Source organism: Parus major, chromosome 3 (genome assembly GCF_001522545.3).
Source record: "Parus major isolate Abel chromosome 3, Parus_major1.1, whole genome shotgun sequence".
NCBI classification, from domain to species: Eukaryota; Metazoa; Chordata; class Aves; order Passeriformes; family Paridae; genus Parus; species Parus major.
The window spans coordinates 88,461,003-88,486,031 of record NC_031770.1 but is presented as its reverse complement, the minus strand read 5'-3'; the positions used below and the strand labels follow the sequence as shown (position 1 = coordinate 88,486,031).

At 38.7% G+C, this 25,029-nt stretch overlaps 1 protein-coding gene across 4 annotated transcripts; it reads left to right on the top strand.

The window, feature by feature from the left end:
• Positions 1-73: 73 nt before the first annotated feature.
• BEND6 (BEN domain containing 6) lies at positions 74-24,635 on the top strand. Of its 4 annotated transcripts, XM_015623209.2 has the most exons (11): positions 74-204; positions 2,198-2,355; positions 9,764-9,963; positions 13,338-13,566; positions 13,668-13,813; positions 14,322-14,420; positions 14,783-14,960; positions 16,457-16,674; positions 17,996-18,188; positions 20,045-20,183; positions 22,716-24,635. In XM_015623209.2, the coding sequence occupies exons 4-11, from the start codon at positions 13,368-13,370 to the stop codon at positions 22,981-22,983; spliced, it is 1,440 nt and encodes a 479-aa protein (XP_015478695.1). In that variant the 5' UTR covers positions 74-204; positions 2,198-2,355; positions 9,764-9,963; positions 13,338-13,367; the 3' UTR covers positions 22,984-24,635. The 4 variants fall into 4 exon arrangements, with proteins under 4 accessions (XP_015478695.1, XP_015478697.1, XP_033368893.1 ...); XM_015623211.2 differs by lacking the exon at positions 9,764-9,963; XM_033513002.1 differs by lacking the exon at positions 9,764-9,963 and having other exon boundaries at positions 22,727-22,875.
• The last annotated feature ends 394 nt before the right edge of the window (positions 24,636-25,029 follow it).

Sequence of the window (25,029 nt, the reverse complement as noted above, 5' to 3'; positions counted from 1 at the left end):
GCAGCCGGCGCGGGCACGGCGGGGCCGGGCGGCAGGAGGAGGAGGAGGTGGAAGAGGAGGAGGAGGAGGAAAAAGAAGAAGAAGGTGCCGCCGGTGTCAGGAGGGAGGAAGGAACACGGAGCGGTGCATCCCGCCGCCGAGGGGCCTCGGCAGGTGACATCACCGCTGGAGCTGCTGAGAGAGTCGGAAAATGGCTGCTGCGAGGTACCGGGGGACCTCCCGTGGGAAAAGGGGGCTGCGACCCAGGGGCGCGGGGTGTCGGCAGCGGCCAGCGCTGCGCGGTCCATCCGGGAGGGAAGGGAGTCTGTGGCGTACCCTGGAGCCGAGGCGTTGGTCGAGGCCGATTTCCTCGGGAAAGGGATTGGGAAATGATAATGCCATCCATCCTGACAAGGTGAGCAGGGCCCTGGCGGCGCTGCCCCGTGTCCCCGATGTTTGACAGGGTGCGCGCTGCCCGGCCGTGCCCGAGGCGAAAGGCGGCGGGGCTGTGCCGAGCAGCACCTGCAGGGACCGCAACGCGCTGCAGCCAATGTCAGCCCCGCGCCCTTCGCTCACCGCCCGGCCGCAGCTGCTGCAGCACCAAAATCCTGCCATCAGCAGCACGCTAATGCAGATGATAACAAGAGTTCACCTGTGTCGCTCTTTCTACCTCTGTAGGTAGTCCAGACTTTCAAAAACTGTTTCAGGGGTGTTTGAAAATGCAGTTCTGAACTCTCTCACATACACGCAGAAAAAAAAATCACTTGCTGATTTTCTTTGCAACATTGCATTTACTCACTGGGGGATAAGGTTCCTTCAAAGCAAAACTCACGTGCTTTTCATGCATCTTTGAGGTGAGCACATAAATAGGAAAAACATTTCCAAAACTTCACAAAAATAATTAAAATCTCTGTGTAAATACTGGAGAAACACTGAAATGTTACTTCTTCATGTGACTGACATAAAGGTACAGAAAAGCATATGTGTAAATTTAAGTTAAACTAAAAAATATGCAAGCTGGAAAGACAGGGAAATGTATCTATGGTAGCTTGAATAAGAAGAGGAAAAATAATGTCTAGATTAGTAAAATTAATATATCACTGGGCTAATAACATTGTAACACTTTGCCCTTAAGGTTAGGGAAATTTATTATCATTGAAAGATGCTCATGCTAGTGGGGGTGGTGTAAGTAAAAAAAGAAAAAAAATGGGATTTAGGTCTATAATAATTTATTCCAGGAAATTTGTATCATTTCATGCTGTACACCAACAGAGTGAGCCAAAATAGTCTGTCCTATTACTTTGTAAAATGGAAAGTTGCTACATTGCAGCCATGGATTTGAAGCTTTCCCTCACTGTCTAAAAACTGCCAAATGCTGTAGGGTTGTGTTGCATCACGTGGTGCAATATTGAAATCTTTCCTAATACCGCAGTACACTGCAGTAGAATGGTTTTAATGCAGATTACCTGGAGATTATTCAAACAGTCCACGTTGCCTCACTGAAACATGAAGCAAATTGGTGTGATCCTCCTGGCATCGTGCTGCAGTGCCACGCTGCAGGATATTGCAGGAGCAGGAAACTTTTCGACACCTTTAGCTCTGCGCTGATTTATTGTTTCAGAGTGGGATGATAGAGCAAAAGTAGCACGGCAGTGACAGCACGGTAAATCACAGAGAACTGAGGGGGGACGGTTCTTTTCACGTTGTTCTCGGGTAATAGTGCATAGAAATCATCTGATAGACAAATCTCTAGTGAAAGCTTTTTAGTTTAAAGTTTATAGCTTTTCCCTTCTAGATGATAGAGCTCACTGATGTCTTGAGGATAATGTTTTTCTGCAAGGATGTAATAAATTTCATGACAGCTGCTTAATTTATTTTTTTTTTCAAATGCAAAAGAGAGTACAGTTTACTGCTGACATGCATGATTTTTTAGAGAGCTGCTGCTCCAGGGTTTTGAGTCAACTATCTCACATGTATACCAAATTGCTGCTCTAGCTTTATTTGTGTTTATTACTGCTCTGTGCTTGTTAAATACTGCAGGGTATGGTAGTGTGGTTAAAATATCAATTCCATGTTGAATAATGTTTAAATTGGTCAAGTTACTACACATTAAAAATAAGCAAATGATAATGGGTAGATTTTTTTTCCCAAATAGTAATAAAGAGAATTTAAGAGAAGTTTTATATGTATCACACTTTTAATCTAAGATTCTTTACAGAATGTTTTTTAGGGGACTTTTCCTAAATCTTAAGGATAATAAACAGAGAAGACAAAAGAAATGAAGAGAGAAGGTTAAAACAAAACTTCTCATCTGAGATTTGACCTCAGAAGGGAAATCCTGGAGGTGAAGCCATTGCAGAGAAGAAGCGAAAGAAGGTAACAAAGTCTTGAGATTAACTGATCACAGGGAGTGGAATGGGAGGGGAGATCAGAAGTTGTTGAGAAGTGGAATTAAGTGCTTTATAATCTAAGAAGGCAGTTATTGGTTCTGTAATTAGCAAGGGGTCCTGCTGCCAATTCAGACTACACATAATGTGAATGCACTTTTGCAGAGTTGTGAGCAGTGGGATGCAGGGTCCTGCAGATGCTTGTTTTGATGGGCACCACAGGCAAACAGAGCAGTGACAAAGTCACTGGCATAGCTGAAGCTTTTGGCAGAAGTGAAGGAAGCAGCCTTTCACTTGAGCAATACTGAGGGAGGAGGTCATGATAAGTATTTGGTCAGGGGAATGAAAAAGGAAAGTTCTGGTTCAGAGAACCCAGAGAAGAGGTGACCAGCAAATGTTTGGAAGTGGAAAGGCACAGGAGGATGTTTCTGTGGTCACTGTTACTCTTGAATGCAGTTTACCTATTTTCCAAAATTGAGTGTGGTAGGGAAACAACAAGGAAATTGTGTCAAACTCCTGCAGTTTAAGGTAAGAGTTGAACAGGGAATGTGCTGTAGCAGCAGCAGCCCTCCTGCCGGGAGACAAGGCAGTTTTCCCCTGAAGTATTTGTTCAGCTGGTCTCTCATGATAGCCTGTTCTGACTTAGCAGTCTTACCTAGCAAGGCTGAAAGAAGACATCCTTTCTTCCCTTACCCTTCTCCTGCTTGCAGAATTGCAGTACAGTCTCTGGGACAGTGCATATTTCTTGATAATTAGGGTGATGTTCAGCCACACCTTTTAAAAGAAACTAAAAATTCTTGCTGAGTGCCATAGGTTTGGCTGACAGGCAAAAAAAAAAAAAAAAAAAAAAAAAGCAAAAAGAAAATGTGATGGCATTTTGAGTGGAAAAACCATGTCTTCAGAAGTCTGCTGACCTTCCCCACTGTTAGCCATGGGATTCAAGGGCACTCCACAGCTCTGTGGAGGCACCTCTCTGCTCCTGGAGACTGAGGCCTTGTGGACCTCATTGTAAGACTCCCTGTGTCAGTGGGAGGGAAAAAGGTCACATGCTGGATCTGGTGATGTGGACATAAAAATACGAGATGATGCATGAAATGGTTTCAGAAGAGTAGCTGAGTGAGTGGAAGGGTGAGATCATCTCTTTTCACTGGTATGTAGGTATGCTTTAAGGACTGTGTTTGTACAAATTAATTATAATTGAGTAAAATATCCTGCCGAAATGACTGCTTAACTGGTTAGAAGGGCTCTCTAATCATCTAATATTTTCTAACAAAATATTTGGGTTTTTCCTCATCAAACAAGAACCAGAGTAAATACAGTCAAAACCAATGAGGCAAGCAAATAAAATACAGAAGACATCATAGAATGAGTGTTATCAGCTTCTTTTGATGAAATAATTGACTTTCCCCCTCAATATTCTACTCACAGATTACATGATGCCACCAGTGCTACACTAGCAGCTTAAATATACCATAGGAAATGTGAGTTTCCAGTAGTTGATTAAACCTTATAAAACACTTTCTTGTGGTGAAAGAATAATATTTGCTGGCTTGATATAGGCAGCCCATTTAAAAGAAATCTGTTATCTGAAATACATTCCAAATTCAGCAGGGTTATTACAAGTCTTCATCCTGCAAAACTTGCTAAATTGTTTACTCCACACAGTGCTTCGTATGGTTAAAAGGCACGCTAGCATTAGTTGATTCTCACAATATCTTTGAATTTAGGTAAATGTGTATTATTATTTCAGATGCCTTGAAAAGAAAAGGTGAACTATAAATTTAAAGGTTGTATGATTTACTCAAGACCAAACCCTGTGATTCCAGTGCTACAGCCTGAACCCCTCCATGGCTGGAACATCCTGCCTTCTGCAGGTGTCATAGGTGACCACATAAAATCAAATTGTCAGTTTTATATATGTAGAGGTAATTATTATTATTATTGTTCATCAGCTCAAACTATTTGTGTATTTAAATTTCCTCTGCTTATTAGACTGAATGTAAATCAAATGGAGAATGAGCCGTACAGTTGTACACTCATGGTTCATAGTATTGCTGGGAAAATGCTGGCAGGAATTCTGTGGGCATAAATTGACTTTGTACACAGAAAGGCTGTTCTTGAGTCTAGATGGAAATATACTGCTGAAGTTCCTATGGCACTTTTTTTTTATTGCAGCATCAGTGTGCCCCTTTGTCCTTGGCTGAAATTTGCTCTGTATTCATTTTTGGCAGTATTTAAAGTAGCAGTTGTCAATCTATATGTAGTCTTACATCCCAGAGGGAATTGCACTTCATTAGTATTTTAACTATATAATTGAAAGTTGTTTAAGGATTGTTTCAGACTGATACACAACATTGGTCATTCCACTATTATATTACTTTATAAAGTTAGGTTGGACTACGTACAGTGAAAAGACATTTAATTTTGCAGGAAGGGAAAAAAACTGCTCTAGTAACTTTTGAGGTTTTTATCCTTGCAGGGAAGATGTGTTACTGTCAATTCTCTTAAGGGCATGCAGAATTATTCTTAGTTGAAGTAATATTCCCTGGAGTAAGGGGACAATATATATGTCTCTTTTTCTAGTTCATGACCTTTAATAGTAATGCAGATTTTTTTTTTTCTCCTCCTACCTACCAAAATGCTGCAAAACCAGAGCAACTGGGGAAGAGCTTTAGAGTACAAGAGCAAGCACTTTGAGTATTAATCGGGCATGACTTCTCATCCAGGATAACACACCTATGACAGCCAGTAAAGACATAGAAGTAGAGATAGTAAATATGCTGCTAAGTTATTAAATACTGACCAGAAATCAAACCTGGAATTTTCTAGCTGCTATTTCACTTTTTTGCTTTTAAGAGTTGAATGGAGAATGCCACCAACAGTAACACTTTGGGGTAGAATGAAAGATATAGTCTTATGAAAAAAGTCTACTACGTTATAAAAATAGTAAGACACATCCTCTTATAGCCTCTCATATCAGGTTATCAGAGGGCTTGTTTGAATAAGTCTAATTTGAAAGTGCATTTGTTGCATATGGAAAGTATGTCTATTTTTTCAGCCTTTTAGGAAAAGCTTATTTGACTGCTTGGGCTGTTGCATGGAGCAAGTACACAATTATTGCACCTCAGCACAGATTTGCATGTAGTCAAACTTTGTCTAATGATCCCATAAACATCTTTAGACAAGATAAGTGATGAATCACTGTTCTTTAATGTTTATAATTTGGGAGCTGTTAAAATGGATTGCATTAGATTACCCAAGCCAGGTCACAATGAGCATAGCCAAGTGTGTGACTTTACAAAGCCACGTTGACTGTTTCTCCTTCCAGGCTACTTACTGCTTCTAAGTGTTTGCTATATTAACCTGCATGAAACAAGTTTTCTTGGGATTATTCAAACTCCTGTAGCATAGGTATTTCATCCATCTCAATAGATAAAGAGCTTTATTTCTTGGTTTGTATATTAATATATTTTATTGTGCATGGCATTTATGAACAACCAAATTGAAGCGAGTATTAGTTCTCCATCTGTCATCTGTGAATAAAGCTGAATATAGCTATTTAATAAAGATACTAATCTGTCATGTAGAATTAAGATAGCTTCCTGCATCTTACTTGGCATTTGGTTACCTCAATGTGAATCTTTTCCTGAGTGTGGGATTGAAATACAGATAATTTAATGTACATGGTTTATAGGCACATGAGATATCTAGGCTCCTATTTAAACTCGGTTAAATCATTGAGGCTCAGAGAACAATGCATTTCCCTGAATTAGTGTTTAGTGCCATTTGAGGTGAGTTAGTAACCACCACTGTAAGCCCAGAAGAGGGTCCAAGCCCTGTGTGAAGTCTGTGCCCATCAGAAGAGGCAGCTGGAGGCCAGCCATAATAATGCACAGTATCTAAGATTGCACCATGCATTTATTTTTAGGCCACTGAATTGAACCCTACAGCAGTTGAAAAAAGCTGAATTGCTCTCCAGGAAGCTTTAACTGTGTTGAGCAGGGGCTTCACACTTATGACTGCTGGAGGTGCTCAAGGCTGACTCAACTCCAAAAAGGATGACAGTTGTTATAAAAAACCTGTGGGAGATTTGTACTTCTAGAAGCTACTTGCAGCTGAAGGCCAAGCAAATAACAGTGGTGCTAGACACCTGCTTAGAAAGCCAAATTGACCCCTGTATCTCCAGTGATTACAGCAATAACTTAAGACACCTGGTGCACCACTGATACCTAAATGTAAGCATATTAATGCAGAATTGAATCCTGTACTAAAAACCCAGTAATGATGCTAGCTTATCTTGAAATCCATTAAATGGATTAAATTGAATGCCATGTTTCACTGATAGTTGAACAAATTATTGGTTAGAACAAAAGTTTAGTACATCCAGACATAGTAAATATACCTGCTTAAAAATTCATTATTCAGCCTTTCCTGTCACTCAATTTAACGCATAAAATAATAGTTTGATGCAAAAATCAGAGCTTTTCCAGTAGATTTCTTCAAGCTTTTGATTTAAGCCACAATCCCAGAAAGGACTTTGGCATATTTAGATATTAATATTATTTTATACAATTCCTAGGTTGCTAGAACATAGGAGGAGGGCACTATTGTGAAAAGTAAGAATGGTTTCATGAATTCCTTGGGTCACTCAATAGATTTTAGAATGTGGTACAAGGTTTGCACTAAGTTCTCTGTGTAATCCTGTGAGTTGTAAATGCTGCTGAGGCTTTAAAGTCAAGGAGGCCATCTGGGTAAATAAGGCCAGAGCTGCTGCTTTACCATGAATAGCATCACTTCTTAGAAAAGTATCTCAGGTTATTTCACAGCAAGTCACACCAGGATAGTGATCTGCAGTGAGGAAGTGACCTTTTGAATATCAGGAATAAAATCATAGAGTTTTATCCTTCCTGTGGAAGATAAGTGGGGTCATTTCAGTGCATTTATAGTCTTAAGAGTTGCAGTAGTGTTCTGATAGATGCTCCCCCAGATTCCCAGCTGAATTTGGAATGCAGCAATACTGATGATTCTAGAAAATCTGTACTTTGTATTTCTCAGCTGAGAGCAGCAGATTTGTGCTTTTGAATCATCTTTTTCCAGAAATGACTAAGATATTGCACTGTAAATCTTTTGAGAAGTAACACACTTTTGTATTCTGACAGGACCTAATTCCACTGAATTCATTAGTAAATCTTTTTACTTTCACTGGTTTCAGGTAAAAAGGATTAGAACCTACAACAGCAAAATATTAGAACCTGTAACACATCTAATAAGCATCTAACTTATTTAAATATGGTCATGTTTTCCATCATACACTTTCTATTGGGAATTTTGAGACTTCAGTGAAGCCCAAGTTTTCCTTCAACATTGTATTTAATATTCTGACAAGTCCAGTGTAAAATGTCTTAGTGTAAGTAACACAGACCAAATCTGTCACTACGACTTATGCTGAATTGGAAATAAATAGGTTTTTATGAGATAGATTATTTTTAAGACCAGTTAAGTTTGGGTTTTGGTTTGGTTTTTTCCCAAGGAAAACTGGGATAATTGAAGGCTGAACTCAGAAGGTAAATAATACAAAATGTTAGTACATAATAAAATGTTAGCTTTTTTATGTTTTCATTATGTATTGCATTAAGGCTACAGACATTTTGCCTAAAATCAATCCTCTTGCATTCCACCTGGTCCTCAAAGATCAGAGGAGTTGTGTGCAGCTGGGATTAGTTTCTGATTAGAACTGGTTCAGCATTACCAGCCTGGTGGAGTTCAGTAAGAACTTGCATGATCACAGACTTGCAAATAGTGCAGTTTATCAGTTCAGTACTATAGATCTGAGTTTCTGAGTTCAATGAAAACTTTCACAGTCCAGATTCACAAACAGTATAGTTTACTGAAGTAACAGGAAAGCAGGTTCAGGATTTTTGGTGATAAGATTTCAGTAAGTACAGTGTTTCACTTGCAGCAGTTGGTAGTAACAGAGATCTATTAGTGATATATAGATAGAAATATAAAAATATTCATGAGTCTTTGCAATGCACTGGAGGCACAAAGCTCACTTAGAGGCATCCCTTCAGGGGAGGACAGTCCATCAACCAATCCCAAGTAGGCAGAGGTGTTTCCCCCTCTCTCTCATTTTCTTCTTTGCCCCAAAATCACCCTTCCTTTATGTTATAGTGGGGTTTTGATGGTTATGATTGTACATGTAAGGTGTGTTTTCACTTCTCTTAATTTGCATTCTTAGGATGCAAAAGTTAATATGAAAATAGGGCTTAATGAGGGTCTTGGTTATTTTCTCTCAGAATTTATAGTTGATACCAAAGGTAGAATAAACACTTTGGTCCTCTTTCACCTGCTGAAGTGGCAGTAAAGGCTGTCTGACCTTCACTAGAAAGTCTTGGAGTACATCCTTGTATCCTTAAAAGGACCACATTTATAACAAGGCTGGTTATGCACAGTGCCTGGTAGAGAGGTGCAGGTTCTCTCTGGGGCTTCTCTGAGACTTCCACTTCACCCAGGCATCATTCAGTCCTTATACCTTACTCAAGTCAGGTATAAGATAAGCAGTGGCACATCTCATGTTTTTCTCAACCAGTCTCATCAGTTCTTCACCGACTTAAGGCAACTCTGTAGTAAGCCTGACCTTTACTGTGATTATGGATCTGTGGTACAGTTCTTTATTTGCTGAAACCAGTCTCAAAGTCCTGTTTTAAGCCAACAGAACCAGACTCGTCAAGTGGGTATGCAATATCATTTTGTAAACTTGTAACACTTTGCACTGTGTTTACTGAAAGAAAAGAGAAATAATGATCTCAGCATGCCATCTGCCAGTTCTCTGGCTGAATGGAACACACTATCTGACCTGTGTGGATTTTGGTGGCTTGGGGTTTCTTGCATGGTTTTGGTTTGGTTTGGTTTTGTTCTGGCTTTTTGTGTGCCTTAGTAATAATATCAAAATTATAAATTTATAGCATTTGTGCAGTATGTGAGGTGTTAACCTGTTTGTAAAAATTAAGACTCCAATTAATGTTTCCTCTGCAGAACTTTTAAATTATATGACTCCTTTTTTCTTTTTCCCCTTCTACAAATGACCTAGAATAGTGAAAAATCATAAATCTGTGTTTCAGTATATTACTCAAATCAGTTGTGTTTTCAAATGGAGCATATAGCATAATTAAGTAACTTGTAAAGCATAAGTGGCTTTCAAAGGTCATATAATTGTTTCTGTCATTAGTAGCTGCACACAAGGTAATGCCTGTGAATGATAATGTTTCCTCCACATGAACACTGAACAAAGCATTCAGTGTCAGAAATCTTACTTGAAGACTTGCAGAACTATACTAGAAAGATTTAAAACAGAGAACCAGAGATACTTTAATGGATTTCATATGCCATCTTTTCAGCTCTCTATAGCTTCTGCTGGTCTACTGGAATCTATCCTACTATTCAAAATCCATTCAAAACCATGAGAAGCTAATACAACATGGGAGGGACCAAGCCAGCTTCTGTAAGGAGACACACCAACCCTGTAGTCACTGAGTAGAGAGAAAGAGGCTCTCCCAGACAGAAGGTCATCTGCTCTCTTTCAGACACGTGTCATAGGGTAAGATGAATCACCTCCTTTCTGCAGTGACTGAGCCAAATGTGGCTAGACAACTTCTCCCTTTTAAGGCAATAAAAGTTTGGTAAGGTTAATCTCAGTCCCCAGGTTCTTTTGTTTGTTTTCTGATGACACATCATATTTTGCTTTTGATCTGTTTTGGCAAATGAGATTTTAAAGGGAAGCATCTGAAGCCATGATGACTTGGACAAGGTTCACATTGACTCCAGTGGGAGGTCAGGGTGAGAAAACACTGCAGGACTTCCAAGAAAGTGAAGTGTTTCACTATTCCTCTCCCTTATTAGTGACAGTTTGTTCTACCTTTCCGTTCCCTTTAATCACTGGCTAGAGATGATGCCAGCAGACAGTTAGGTGTTATCCCCAGGGCCCATGGATTGTCACAGTAAATTCTGTGAAAAGTCATAGTTTGATTAATGTCTACTGCAGGAGCTGAAGGCATTGCTCCATAACATGAAAATACTTACATATTGTAAGTATATATTTTGTGTATATATATTATTGCATATAAGTATATATTGTGTACTTATATACTACACTCCGTTCCTTTTATTTGACGATGTAATTATTTCATTATTTTACTCACAACATAAGCAGTTGGGCTTATGTCCAGTAGAGCTGCAGCAGAGAAAAGTGGTCCTGGCCAGTTGCTGTTGCTGCCCCTCAACTGCTTTCCTGCCTTGGTCCCTTTATAAACAGCAGGAACATTCCTTCTCTCAGCATGCTGAGAGAACATGGCAGCTGCTAAGTCCCTTAGTGAAACTGGTTTAGCTGTTAGTACATCCTCTGACCAGAGGCAAGAATCTGGTCAGCTCAGAAGAACTTTAAATATAATGTAGATAAATTGCTGAGCTCCATGTCCTGCCATGAGCATGGTAAAAATTGTCCTTAGCTTAAAGTGTCAGGATAGATTTTTATGGATCCAGGTCTTGCCTGGTGTAAAGACTGTGTAAGATGTTGTTGTCCATGTGCTTCACAGTGTCTACTAGTGTCACCAGGCTGTTCTCATGGGCTCATCCCGAAGTCCACGTGCCCATTGGCTTCATTAATCTGTTCCAAAATGTAGACAAGTCTGATACCTTCCAAAAGCTGTTGGATTTGGTATTGATGTGCATGGTATTGGCACAGTGTGTACATGACTAACCCTAGTGCCGTGGGGAATCATCGCTTGCCCTGCATGCTGTGAACAGCCTGTGTATTCAGTGTACCTTTGGAAATCCAGGGCTGGCTTGCTAACCCTGTACAAATTCAGACCACAAAAATGTCCCATGGCTCAGAGAATATTTGTCTCAATACAAAATAAGAGACAAAAGACAAACTGTTAGAGGACTGCAGGGAAACATTAAAAAACCACATAAAAGTCAATCAATCAGTTGTTAGATTTTGCACACTGGCAGCTCTAACTTTATCACAATTCTGTTGCTTTTATGTGGGCTTTTAGGAGGGTAAAAAAGTAGCTCACAACTGCCAAGGCCAAGGGAGGAAATATCAAAGTGCCTCATTTGGGAAGCAAAGAACTAAGTGGTGGAGTTTGCTGTGCTGGGTTGATCAGAGGCAGAAGTAGCATCTTTAAACCAGATGAGAAATGCTAATCTGAGTGAAATATATATTCAAAAGCATTTTGAAAAAGAAGGAAGAATACTGATGCCCAGCTGATTGCATACTCCACCTGTTTCAAATCTGGTATTTTGTTGTTCAGACAAATCTTGCAGTTACAGTTTGGACCTTACCTCTTCATAGTGAAGTCAGTGCTGAAACTTTTTGATCCTTTGTGTTCTTTTTGTCTATGTTTCAAATGTTTGTTCATTTGAATAATCCATGTCTGTGGTATGAGAATCCATCCAGCATGGATCAGTGGCAGAATGGGGTCTCTGGTGAGTCATGCTAGGCAGAGATATTCAGGCTGCTTCCACTTCCAGAATTTGCCTGGGATGGATGTTTTCTGATCTTTAAAGAAAAGTAATGTCAATTCTTGCAAACAGAGTCTTCTTTCTCCAATGAGGCAATAGTTAACAATCCTACTGCTATCACACTAAACACATTCTGTATAAAAGCTTGATTTAATACTCCTTTCAATGGTGATTTCTTATCTGTACTGCTTGCCCCATTGTATCAGTAAACATGTTGACAGGACTGCAGCTGTCTTTTGCAAATTAACAAGCTCACCCCTGTATGGAAAGCCCGCTCTGTTGGGGCATAGCACAGATATGTGGAATAGTGGCAAACTGGGCTTCTGCAAACAAATTGACATTACTTCATAGAGCAGCCAGATATTCTCACTTTGACATAATAGCCCCACATAATTCTCCTTTTCTAGCTCTCAGTTACCTTTTTGACAGCCTCTTCATGAGGCACTAAATTTGCTTCTGACTGATTGAGGCCAAGTCAATAGCAAATCACACTGTCACATCTAGGAATCCATAAGTTTTCAGCTCTGAGAAAGTATTTCATTTTTATGAATTGACCACATGTTTGCTGGAAAGAAGATTCAGGTTTGAAAATCAGATTTCTATGTATTGATCTAATAATTTTGAAGTAGAAAATATCTTCTCTGAGTACAATGGCAACACTTAAAAGAACTGGTTACATTTCCCATAGAATTTACATTTTCATGAAAGGCGATCAGCCTAACTGGGAAAACAAAGTATGACTTGTTCTCTTCTCCTGGTAGAGAAATTAAGTGTTTTAAAAAGCCCAGAATAGTGTGTTGCTTTAAAAGTATTGTTTTACGAAGCAAATGATTTAACTGTATACTTGGGTTTGGGTTCTCCTTGTTGCTGTTATTCCTCATGAAGCAGCCCAGCTCTCTTGCAGTCCTTTGCCTGTCATTTCTTTTATACATCAAGTTTTCCACTGCCAGGATGTGTCATACCTCATCCACTCAGTTGTCCTGGGTAGCTCTGGGTTGGTTTTCTGTGGCTGCAATTGTCTTCCTGTCCATGAAATTATAACCATACATCCCACTTAACAGCACGTAAAACTAGCACTTTCCTTCATTCTAGGGAAAGGTTCTATCACACATGTATCTTTTAGTCAGAGGCTGGACTAAAAATTTTACTGAGACAAATGTAGTAGTAGTAGTAGTAGAGATCCCAGCCAGAATGAACACAAGTAATATGGGAGCCAGGACTCTGTGAGTGAAAGCTGTCTTCTGTGCACAGTTTTGGAGGCAAATGTCTGATTTGTGTTAAACATCTTTCAAGGGGGATACAACTCACTGCTTGGCTAGTTTTCAGTTTCTTAGGATATTTTCATACAAGGTAATTACCAATATTCAGCAAAAGGAGAGTTGTTTGGAGCTTTTTAAAGTGTTCTTGTAACATCCCTGTGGCTCTTATTTTTCCTATGATGTCCTACAGGAAGTGTTTGTGTGACAAGAAAGCCACTTAATGATGAAAAAATTCACACTGTTTGATTTTGTAAATGATAATTCACTGCAAATTGGAGAGACTTCATGGATACAGGACCTTCCCTGTGACGACAATGAACTAGAAAGACTTCTGAAACCTAATGAGCATGTACTAGTGAACTGGCCTGTGGGAGAAAGAAAGACAGAAAAGCACCTGGTGAAGGTTGTGTACATGAGCGGTGAGTGCAGTTCCAGAATATTTGTCTGATACGAAATCTGGTTTTAAGGTATAGTTACCTGATTGTCTGTGCTTTGGCCTTTTTTCTTTCCATCACTTCAGATGATCCCCAAGAGCTGGTGGAAATGATGCAGAAGATATTACGAGCAGATGAAATTACAAAAATACAAGTCCTTGGAAAAGGCAAGAGAAAGAGGATAGAAATGATATTCTCAGAAAGTGAGGACAGTGACCTGGATAAAGAAAAGGTGAGTTTCTGTCTCTATGTGCCTTATACTGTTAGGGCCATAAAGGAATGAAAGAGACTGCAACTACTGAGTCTCCATGATATAACACACAAAAGATGTATAGTAAAGGTAGGAATACAGGCAGCCTTCACATGGTACCTCAGCACAATAACCTGTCAGAGTAATTACTTAGGCCAATGGATTTTGTCCTTTTCTATGTCAAGAGATGAATGTTATTCAAGGCTTTGATGCTTTGTAGCTCCATTGCATTTTCTCCTGTAAGACAGAAATCTGACTAGTGCATAAAAAGGGGGAGGGACCAGATTTTCTGAGGTGTGCCTTGTGCTGAGATCGGCAGTGACAAAATACAGGGAAAGAAAACATAAAAGTGAACAAAGTTACAAATACAGTTTTAAAAACTAATCAAGAATGTGAAATGCACAGTGAATAAAAATGTATGGTATATTATGAAGTACTGTAATAAAAGGCTCTATAGGAATGCAAAGGCACTGTTACGTACTTTTTACAGGGGAAGATGATGAAACATATAAAAAGAAAGAAATCATTGCAGGCATCTACTCCTGCCAACATCCTGAGTCAACTTGAAACATCTTTAATTAACAAACAGGTAAACATCCATTTTCAGCAATGTTAATCTATCAACGAAAAGCAGTCTGAAAGGTATTTTTGAGGGAGCCATAGGATTTTTGCCATAGTGAAATTAACAGTTTTGAAAGATGAAAGAATTTTGAAAATTGGTGAATAGAGAACAAAGGTACCTAACAGTTACATATTTAAACTGACTTTTCCTTTTTAATTTCACTAAGAATACTAATACCTATGTTTGGTAACAGCTTTTATTAAAATGCACTGAGTCTGTTTATACATAAGAAATTTTTGATTTAACCAGATATTTTAATGTTAGTTTTGATGCTTTGATTTTATGTTGTTGTTGTTCTAGATATCACAGTTATTTGGGGTATTTTTCAGAGAGAACCATACTCAGGAAGCAACTTTCTATATAGTGAAAGTAGCAGTGATGATGAAGAGCCTTTATTTCAACTCTCCAAGGTAGAACTATGTGCCAAAATTAAAAGTCTCAAGAGGAAGCTGACAGATACCATGAGAGAAAACTGCCGCCTAAGGCAGTCCCTGGTGATGCTTCAAGGTAAAGTCAGGAGTATTTTGATGAAGAGGAAAGCCTGAAGGTCAGGAAAAGCTTGATTTATAAGAGGCCATTTGGATGGGAATTATGGATGCTCAAGCACCTGACATGATCAAGGCCTACCATTAGCATCCAAGTCTGTGATACATGGCAGCATTTAATTCCAGCAGCACTTACTGTCTTACACAGAGGCCATGCAATCATAGAGTTAGAAATGAAAAAATCTGTGTAAATCCTGCCAGCAGTTCCCAAGAGAACCTCTCTGCATGCTGTGTAACCATTGGCTAAGCTCAAATACTCCACTGACCAGTCCAACTGACCTTATTTATTAGCAGTCTTTCTTGATCAAATGATATTTAATTTCTTCTGAAATTACTTTATTTCTAATTATTTTGGTGATTTCTCATTACTGATAATCTGAATTAGTTTCAGATGCACCTAATTTAATTCTTTGCCAGAGATGAAATATTTTATCCTCTGTAAATGAATCCTTCATCTTCTAGTGATCATCTCTGAAGCACCACTCACTTGTCCCTGTCCCTTATTCTGAGGCAGCCAAAACTGAATTCAAAATTTCAGACTGGTAGAGAATGAACAAGGTTTAAAGAGGATTTACAGCTACACCATACCATCCCTAGACAGTCTGGTATCTGTTTTTTTATTGTCAGATGATTTTGCAACTGTTTATCATTTTCATTTCCCACTTGACTGCATTTCTTACATTATTCATCTTGGTTTGAATCATTCATCTCCACCTTTTAAAATATTATTTGTAAACAATTTCTTAGTGTCTGACAACTTTTTTCACACATATAAGTCAATTTACCATGCATCCTGAACAATTATCTTAGTCTTTTACAGTATTTTCTGTAATTTAATCTGTTATTTAATTCTGTAATAGTGATCCTGTATCTTGCTGACAGGTCATCTACACCCCTTTTGCTCTGCATTGACTCTTCTTAATGGATGCAATAAAAGTTTACATTTGACAATATTACTTTGAGGAAAAGTTATTTAAAACATATTCTCTATAGATTAAAAAAAGGAAAAGCCTCTACAGTCTGTGTAACTTCTTTGAGGGGAAAAAAAAATGAGACCTCACTTAGCCCATATTCAGTAGTTTTAGGGACTTGTAGAGACTTTGCGATTGTAAAAAGAAAAGATAAATAATCTGTTTTGTGCCATGATGGACATAAACTAATCATTTCTCTTAGCCTTGCACTGAATTGATATTGACATATTGATGAACTCATATATTCTAGAAACTGAGGCCAGTTTCTATGGCCTCAATTCTAAGGCCCCATGGGTGGGGACAGCAGAATGGCAGGAAAGCATTTGAGAGAGGAGGAAAAAAAGTAATTTTTGAAATTGAAATGTCTTTGCTGATTGAGTCTTTTGCATTATGACAGGAATCTAATTGCAAAAATATCTCTGCTTATGTAATTGGCATCTGAAAGCTTCAATTCCTATTTTACCCCTCACTTTTCATCTGATTTCAGTGTTGCCACAGGCAGTCACTCATTTTGAGGAGCTGGTAGGGATGGCTGAAGCGCTGCTCAAAGGAGGAGTGACATCATCTACGTCCAGTCTGCATCCACATGCTGTTTGGAAGGCATCTCACAATCCATTAGCAGATTCCTATGCAGCTATGCATAGTAACTCCAGCTCACCAATAACTTTGAATGTGGAAGATGAGGAGCAACAGACTGAAAAACAGGTCAGTTAAAAATTTCAGGCATAAAACTTTATACAGTATAAAGTTTATTGCTATAGCGTAATATAAAAAATAGCCATCAGTAAAATAATTCGTCATCACTGCATTGATAACATGACTAATGACCTCCTTTTGTACAGAATGTTCTTCCCATTATAAGCATTAGCTTTTATTCAGTGTCCTGTACACTCTCAAATTCACTTTAATTTCAGTGACCTGGCATATCTGTGGCTAAGGGCAGAATGTGGATGCATGAAGAAAACACCGAGATCCAGGGATAACTTCCAGCCTAATTGTTTGGATGCCAAAGGGGAATGATAGTATTTCAAAGATAATCTAAGAAGAATACCAGCATTCTGTTCAAACTGTTAATTTGTAATTGGAAGCTGCTATGTTTCTTCTCCTGTTCCAGACACTGGCTGGCAGTTAAGTAGAAATACATATATACAGCGATACTGAATAAAGAGGTTCCCTTAGTCTCTGCAATTATAACAAAGCATGGTTGAGAAATCTAAGGCACAGAGGCTGTACATGAAAAAAATGAAGGCACAACCAAAAGAATGATTCCAGCATCTGCATTCATAATTTACATAAACATTATGCATTGGGTCATGTTAATCCATGCAAATCATTCTTGAGTGTAGTCACAGAGTGCTAAAATCCAAAGAAGTCTGTTAAGAATTTTCGTGGTATGTTTTGACTGCATATTGCAAACCACAAAATTTGACCTAACATCTTCAAAGAAATAAAAGGACCTAATTTTCTGAGCAACCTGCCTTACTTCGTAGAGGTAGCTGAAAATTGCCTTTTAGGAGAGTCCAGATTCCTAGGCTGTACCACTGCTGCATGTAGAAGCCACTCTGAAAGCCCAGGACCAGATGTCACAGTTCTTAGGGCATGTCTGCTCACAGGCAGGAATATTTGCTTGGGCACAGTTCCATGGTACCAAGGCAGTACAGAAACCATGCCAGAACTGGCCCACAGCCAGCCTGCATGGAGCGCAAGCAGAAGGATTTTGCTACATCTGAACATGTCCTGCCTCCGCTAGTGAGTAATAAGGATGGCCTGGTGAAGGGTTTGCTAGGATGCATGGGGTCCTTAGTCTGCCCCACACTTCCTTCTGGAAAACAATCAAGCTGTGTGTATAGTCCCAAACGCTGAGCGGTATGCAAGTGTGGTGTTATCTCAAGCACACTGTTTGCAGAGATTGCTTTTGAAATTGTGGTTTAAAAATAGAAAATGAAAAATATGTTTCAATGGTAATACTATATAATATTTCTAGAAAGCTGCAATAGGTATGCCTATGACCAATTTTGTTTTCCAGTTCAAGATCGAAAAGTGGCAGATTGCACTTTGTAACAAGAGCAAACCTCAAAAATTTATAAATGACTTGATGCAAGCACTTTATACACATGAATACATGGCTACACACAGCCTGACCGGTGCAAAGTCCTCCTCTTCAAAGGATAAAGCGGCAAAACCAGCTATGAATCAGAATGAAGTTCAGGAAATCATAGGTGATGACTTGATAACATTACTCAGTGTGGCTCTGACGTGACAGGGGGCTTTCTCGGAGGGAGGGGCTGTCATGCTTAACAGCTGGTTAAGTACTCGTGATGAGCTGCTTCCTATTTCCTTCTTCAGCTACATGCTTTTTTAAACCATCTGTTAAAAATACTGCCAGTGAAATGCTAAGTCGTAGTATTTCTATTGTGTGAATTCTGTGGGGTTTATTCAGGTGACTGCTCAGGCACAGTGATATTGTAAATTTTTTTAGCCCTTGCAAGGTTAACCTGCAACAGTCAAACTTGGAGCCTGATGATAACAGATAAGGGGAGGCAAAAAGAGGACACACTTGGATCAAATTTTAAATTATGTCTGCTGTGTTCTGAAGTTTAGTGAATGTTATGAATGCTGACATTTTAAATAGCGCTAGGGGCTAGAGACTGTATAGAGGACAGAAATAGTGATCAGAGAAGCAAACAAAATTTGATTTATGCTGAGGTTTACAGCAGAAAATATTTGGTGCATAGGATAGAAAATAATTCCAGATGGAAGTAACAGCTTTAAAGAAAACAGTATTTTGTAAGCATATGAAGCCAAATTTTAATTGGATTCACACCTATAGCTAAATACTAGAACTGTATAGCCCTAATTACTGTACCATAATTCCTCCCTCATTGCCATTCCCTTGGATTTCTGCAGTTCTCTTGGTTCCCTTCTCAGCTTAGCTCCAGTTCCTGGACCTTTGTACAGTTTTGTTGAAGTTAGCCATCAGTTTCAAAAGTTATCAATTACAAAAACCTTTTTCCCTTAAGAACCTTGTTAGAAAAAAAGGCTCAAAGTCAAGAGAGATAAAAGGAAAGAGTGTGTAGGATGGTAAAAATATATTTAGAGGCAGTAAGATGAGACAGTTTCAGAATGGCATTTGAGAAAAATGAAAAATATTTAATGGGATGAGAAAAATGGTTGAACTCAATCATAAAGGTCTTTTTCATCTTAAATGGTTTTATGATTCTAAATCCTACTAGGGCCTAAGCAAAACTGAAAAGGGAGGCAGAGAAGGTAATCAGGACATGGAATACAGCGTGTTGTGGATAATGCAGTGACAAAGTCTGTAAAGAAATCAAAGAACTTTGTTAAGGTAGAAGAGAATACTCAAGAATTTAAACAGAAAACTGTCAACATTATACAAGAGAAAAAGAAAAAATAGAAGGAAGCTTGAGAGTTCTAGGACTGCAGAAAATGAGTTAGTAGATCAGATTATTTAAAGAAGATGGAAATTGTAGGACTTTAAAATGAAACGAAAGGGCAGAGAAATCAAGGGGAGAGAAGATGATGGAAAAGAAGGGAGCAGGAATCACAATCCTCATGTTGAGTCCTATTTTTGAGCATTAAAAAATGTAACCAGGCAAAACAGAAGGGAGATTTTTAGAAAAAGTGATATCACCTGCAAATGAAAATGAATGAGGAAAAAAAAAAAGTAAGATTCAGAATCATAAGGACTGATGAGGATAGGAAAAAGACTCTGATCAAGAACAGGACCTAAGGACAGAGGATTAGCAAGTACAAATCACTTACTACAGAAGCCCTTGTGGCCCTGGAGTTCCTCTGGAATCTGCCAAGAACAGGCACAGCAATGTGGAAGGCACAGAGAAAAACAGGAGCTGGCATGTGTAAAATCTACGAAGGAGTTTGTAAAGATAGTGAAGTAAACTAGAGTGGAAGCTGAAGTAGCTGGAACTGTAAAGATGCAAAAAATACATTTTTTATCACACATCTCTTGTTCCCTTGATTTGGAGGCTCTCTCTCTCTACATATATATATATATATATATATATATATATATATATATAATCTCTTTATTTTGCAGGAATCACAAAACAGTTGTTTCCAAACACAGATGATGCTTTAATTAGGCGAATGATGGGACAAAAACTGAACAATTGCACCAAGAAGCCAATTTTAAGCAAAGATCTTAACTCAGGTGCTTTTCAGAAACATAGCTTTTGGTAAGTCAAATAAAAAAATGCCTGCACTCTGTAATTCTGTATATGACTTCATAGTAATAAAATCTAAAAGCAGTCTTAAAATTCAGATAACAATACATATTTACCTACTTGGTATACACAGTACTAAGCCAGTAAATATTTCCATAGCCTTGCACAAAAAGTAATACAGAAGCAGACCAGCTTAACATTACTGCTCAAAAATAGTTATTGGTTCCAGACAAAGCAGCACAAGACTATTAAATTAAAGGAAGGGAAAACAGAAGTAAACATAAGGAGTTGCTTTGTTCAATATGTCTATTTTAGATTTGGCATTATTTACCTTTCTTATTCTCTGGCTCACCAGAGACAAGCCAATTCCATTTTCATGTCACCTGTTGTACCTCAATTAACCCACAAGTGAATACAAAGAATATCACACATCTTTGGTACATATTTGTAAATGTACTGTAGGAGAGCTAAGCCGGCAATCCTTTACTGTCAGAAGAGTCTAAATTATTGTGTCATAGGAATTCTTAAACAACACGTTACCCATTATGGGTATTTTTGCCTTGCAAATGAAACCAATATAAAATTGCCAAACTCTTGGCTACAGTTGGTGAAGTCAGCTATTTGCACAGTACTGTTGCCACATATACCAAATGTACATATCACAGAATGGTGGAGCTGGAAGGGACCTCTCTAGGTTGGCTGGTCCAGCCCCTGCTGCTCCAAGCAGGGTCACCCAGACCAGGTTGCTCAGAGCCATGTACAGTTTGGGTATGTGCAAAGGCAGAGACTCCACCACCTCTCTGGGCACCCTGTGCCACTGCTCCACCACCCTCACTGTGTTTCCTGCTGGTCAGAAAGGAGCTCCTGTGCTTCCATTTCTGCCCAATGCCTCTGGTTCTGCAACTAGGCCCCATAAGAAGAGCCTCCATCTACTTTACACTGTCCCATCAGACATTAGTGCACATAGATAAGATCAGCCTTCTTGAGGCTAAATAGGCCCAGCTGTCTCAGCCTCTGCTCAAGAACCCAATAAGAAATGAGCAAGAAACAGAACAAGAGATTAAATGGGATTACAGAGAAAAGATATTTGTCCTTACTTAGACTTTCTGTACTGAAGTAACATTTTTCTTCTTCTGGTTCACTTATCTCCTGCATGTTTTTAAAATCCAAATTTGCAACTGTAAGACACTTCATAGAAAACAAAACCAAAAATTAATACAACAAAACAAAAAACTTCAAACAACAACAGCTAAGATGCAACCCAAGATCTTTGACTATGCTATGACAAATTTTTGAAAAGTAGTAGTGCTTGGATTCTAAAATTCCTTTTTAAGCCACCTGGTGGTACTCCATGGACCACTTGTGGTTTATGAATTATTACTTGAGAAATACTTACAGAATATCTGTTAGGAAAATCCACATACACAGGTTTTTCCATCTATAAACAATAAATAAATGCATCAGCCTGGCAAAAATAAAGTTTACTATGTTAATGCTTTTCTCCTAGAGGTGAGAAGACTTAATAAATCAAAGGTCCTGTGTATTTGTAACATACAGTATGCAATGATTCACTGCAGTATTCTTCCTTGTCCTTAACACAGGCACAAAACATAACAGCACAAAACCACAGACTTTGTCTTCTTTGAAAGTATTAAAATCTTAAATATTTTAAATCTTTATCTTCATCAGAAGGGTCCATAAATTTTGCTAATTCCTGAGTCTTCTAATGTACATGGTATTACTGAAGCCTTGATAGGAAGACCTTGACTATCCTAAAACAATTCTGGGTTGTTATTTAATACTGCCTATAGACCTTGCAAATTAAACTCAATATTTCAAAAATGTCCTTTTAATATTTTAAAAATGCCCTTACGGCTGTTATTGATCAGTGCTTATGTAAAATCCAGTCCAACATCCTTTGTAATCAATTCAGATATTGCCTGAATAGTGTCTTTCGAACTGATGCATTTATAATGGACTTTTTTTTACATCTGTTAAGCATTCCCTCACTGTCAAGCCAGTTACTCACCATGTAAGTAATCAAGATAACTTGGTGATTCCTTTAACTCAGATGACATGCACTCTCTGTAAGAAAAGCAAGACCATCTAAAAGTGCTCATAATCTCACTGTTACTCCTTCAGTCCGCCTTCCAGCAATGAAGTACAGAAGAGGGGTAGAGAAAATTCTGTTGTGCAATACCTTTAGTAACCTTATCCACACAAATTAATAACTTTAAAAACTGGTGATGCTGCAGCATCACTTTTATTTCCTCCCTTGCTGCTATTTCTTCATTACCCACCTCCTCCACCTTTCCCCAGAGTAGAACTATGATTCAAGAGAAAAGATTTGGAGTCAAATCTAATGACACAGACAAGCTTCCATCTCAGATCCATGAAGCTGAGGTGAAACAAAGAAAAGGGCAATGTGACAGTGAAGAAAACTATTTAACTAGCTAATAAACTCTGCAGCATGGAAACTAAGAACAGCACTAATTGCACATTTAATGTTAATATCTCAAACTTAGTTACAAATTGTCTCACCAGTGGTTCAACAGCTGCTCCTCAGGGCATCATCTCTTTGGCTGCTCCTCCTTGTACGCAAGACCAGCAGGATGATGATTCACCAGCTGCTAATGCACAACTTCAGCAAAGTGACAGCTGCCTGACTCCTCCACCTCCCACCCCAGAAGGTCAGCAAGAGTGTCCCAAACCCACTTCTTCTAAGGCGGAGTCTCAACTCGCCAGCAGCTCACCAGCGCCCTCTCCCAACCAAGGTTGTGGACAGGATCTCAGGAATTCAGACAAGGAATAACTGAAGTTTCATTCCAGCTCACATGCTCAATGGAGATTAAGAAGCAGTACAAAATAAAAAAGAAATAATATCTAAATTGTACTAGATATATGGTAGTGTCCAACAGTGGACAGAGACAGATGCCTGAGAACTCTTTTTTTTGTCAAACAAATGAAAATCCCATAGTCTAGCAAAAAAAATGAAGGCGTATTAATATATTTGGATTTAAGATGTTATAAGATATATGCATGTTATGTGATAATTAAAACTTGTACTGAAGGACAAAAGTAGAGTTCCCCTTAGTTAGAAAAAAACATTATTTAATGTACTACCAAAAGAATATATATAAGGAACCATAATTCCCCTTGCTTTCACCTTGACAACTGAGGGAAAACTGCTTAATTGATCAAAGAAAGCTACTGTATACTAATGCAAAAAAAATATAGTGATATGGAGAGAAAATATAAAGATCTCCTAGTAAAATGAAGACTGTGACCAGCACAGGAGTAGAAAGCACAGGGCCACATGAGCAGAGAAGAAATAAAATATATGTTTAAGGCTGCTACTAACTTGGAAAACAAAAAAACTTAGGGCAATGAAACTGAAACTTTGAAGATATCCACGGAAAGAAGCAGCTATTTTTTAACCTCTCGAAGTAGGAAAGGCAATGGAAGAAGCCATGTTCCTTTGTAGCTCAGGGAAGAGTCCTCCAGGAGAGCCTATTTAGTTATAGAAGCCATTTTCTTACAGGGATTCTGCTGCTGGTACTCTGCTGGTTTGGCAGCTCTTGCTCTTTCTCTTCTTCCCTGACCATCAGGTCCATAGAATGAGGGTGCCTGGTCCCTTCAGTTTGGAAATAGAGGACACTTAAGCAGAAGCAACTAGTAAGGGGCAGAGTTGCCAGTTTCTACTCCCTGTGTTTTGATTTTGGTATGCAACTCCTTGCTTAGAGAAAGGGTGGACAGGCAGAATATTCCTCATGGGACTAGGACCAGAAAAATCCCAGTATCTGGGCAGTTCCCCTTGAGATCTGAAACCACTTCTTCCAGGAAGCAGCTGGCAGTCACACAGACCCTGTAACAGCCTGAGGAGGAGTGGAAGGTGCACGTTCCCCAGGGCAGTGGTTACAGCACCAAGCCTGGCAGAGTTCAAGAAGTGTTTGGACAATGCTCTCGGGTACAGAGTGTGACTCTTGGGGTGTCCTACACAGTTTGACTTGATGATCCCAATGGGTCCCTTCCAACTCAGCATATTCTACGGTTCTAGGATTTTTTTTCCTTGCTGACTGATTTCAGGTCTTGTGTGTTGACATGGGAAGGAGAGAACGCTTGAGACTATAACTTTCCTGTTTGAGTGTACTTCTCCCAGAACTGAGAGTACTGTTAGCTGAATCTATTTCAAACAAGCAAAACAAGCAACTAACGAATCAGATTGGAAAAACAAAAATACATTAAGTTGAAGAAATCTGGCTTGATTTAAGGAGGATTTCAGGACATTTGAGTTACAGAAATAAATTAGAAATAATATTAGTGTGAACATTGAAAAAAAAAAATTAAAATAACATTATCAACCAAATACCGCTGAAGGGAAGTGCACAAATCTAACTGTTCTAGAGCAAAGCACTAATAGAATGCACTGAGGAGAAGACTTTTGTGTGGGCTTGGGTACAAATTGATTTGCTTTCTTTTTCATCTCTCACCTAACAATTCCTTGTAGATAGGATCAGGATGAAAACAGGTATGAAATATGTTAGTTCTATCTCATGCTATTAACTACCATCTATAAAATGTAACAGAAGGATGTCTGCTATTATGTAAATTTTGTATATGTAATTGTATGTACAGCATATATAATAATGTATATAGTTGATCATATTTTTGAAGCAACTTTCTATCAAATAAAATGAAACATTACTATGTCTTAGTGCTGTTTTATTGTCCTTGTTGTCTAATGGGCCTTTACTTACATCAGCCTTTGTGGTACACTCTAAAATACAAGGTTGGGGTTTTTCTCTCACTCATTTCTTGTGTTTTTTTCTTTTTCTTTAATAACTGTTCTGAAGCCAGC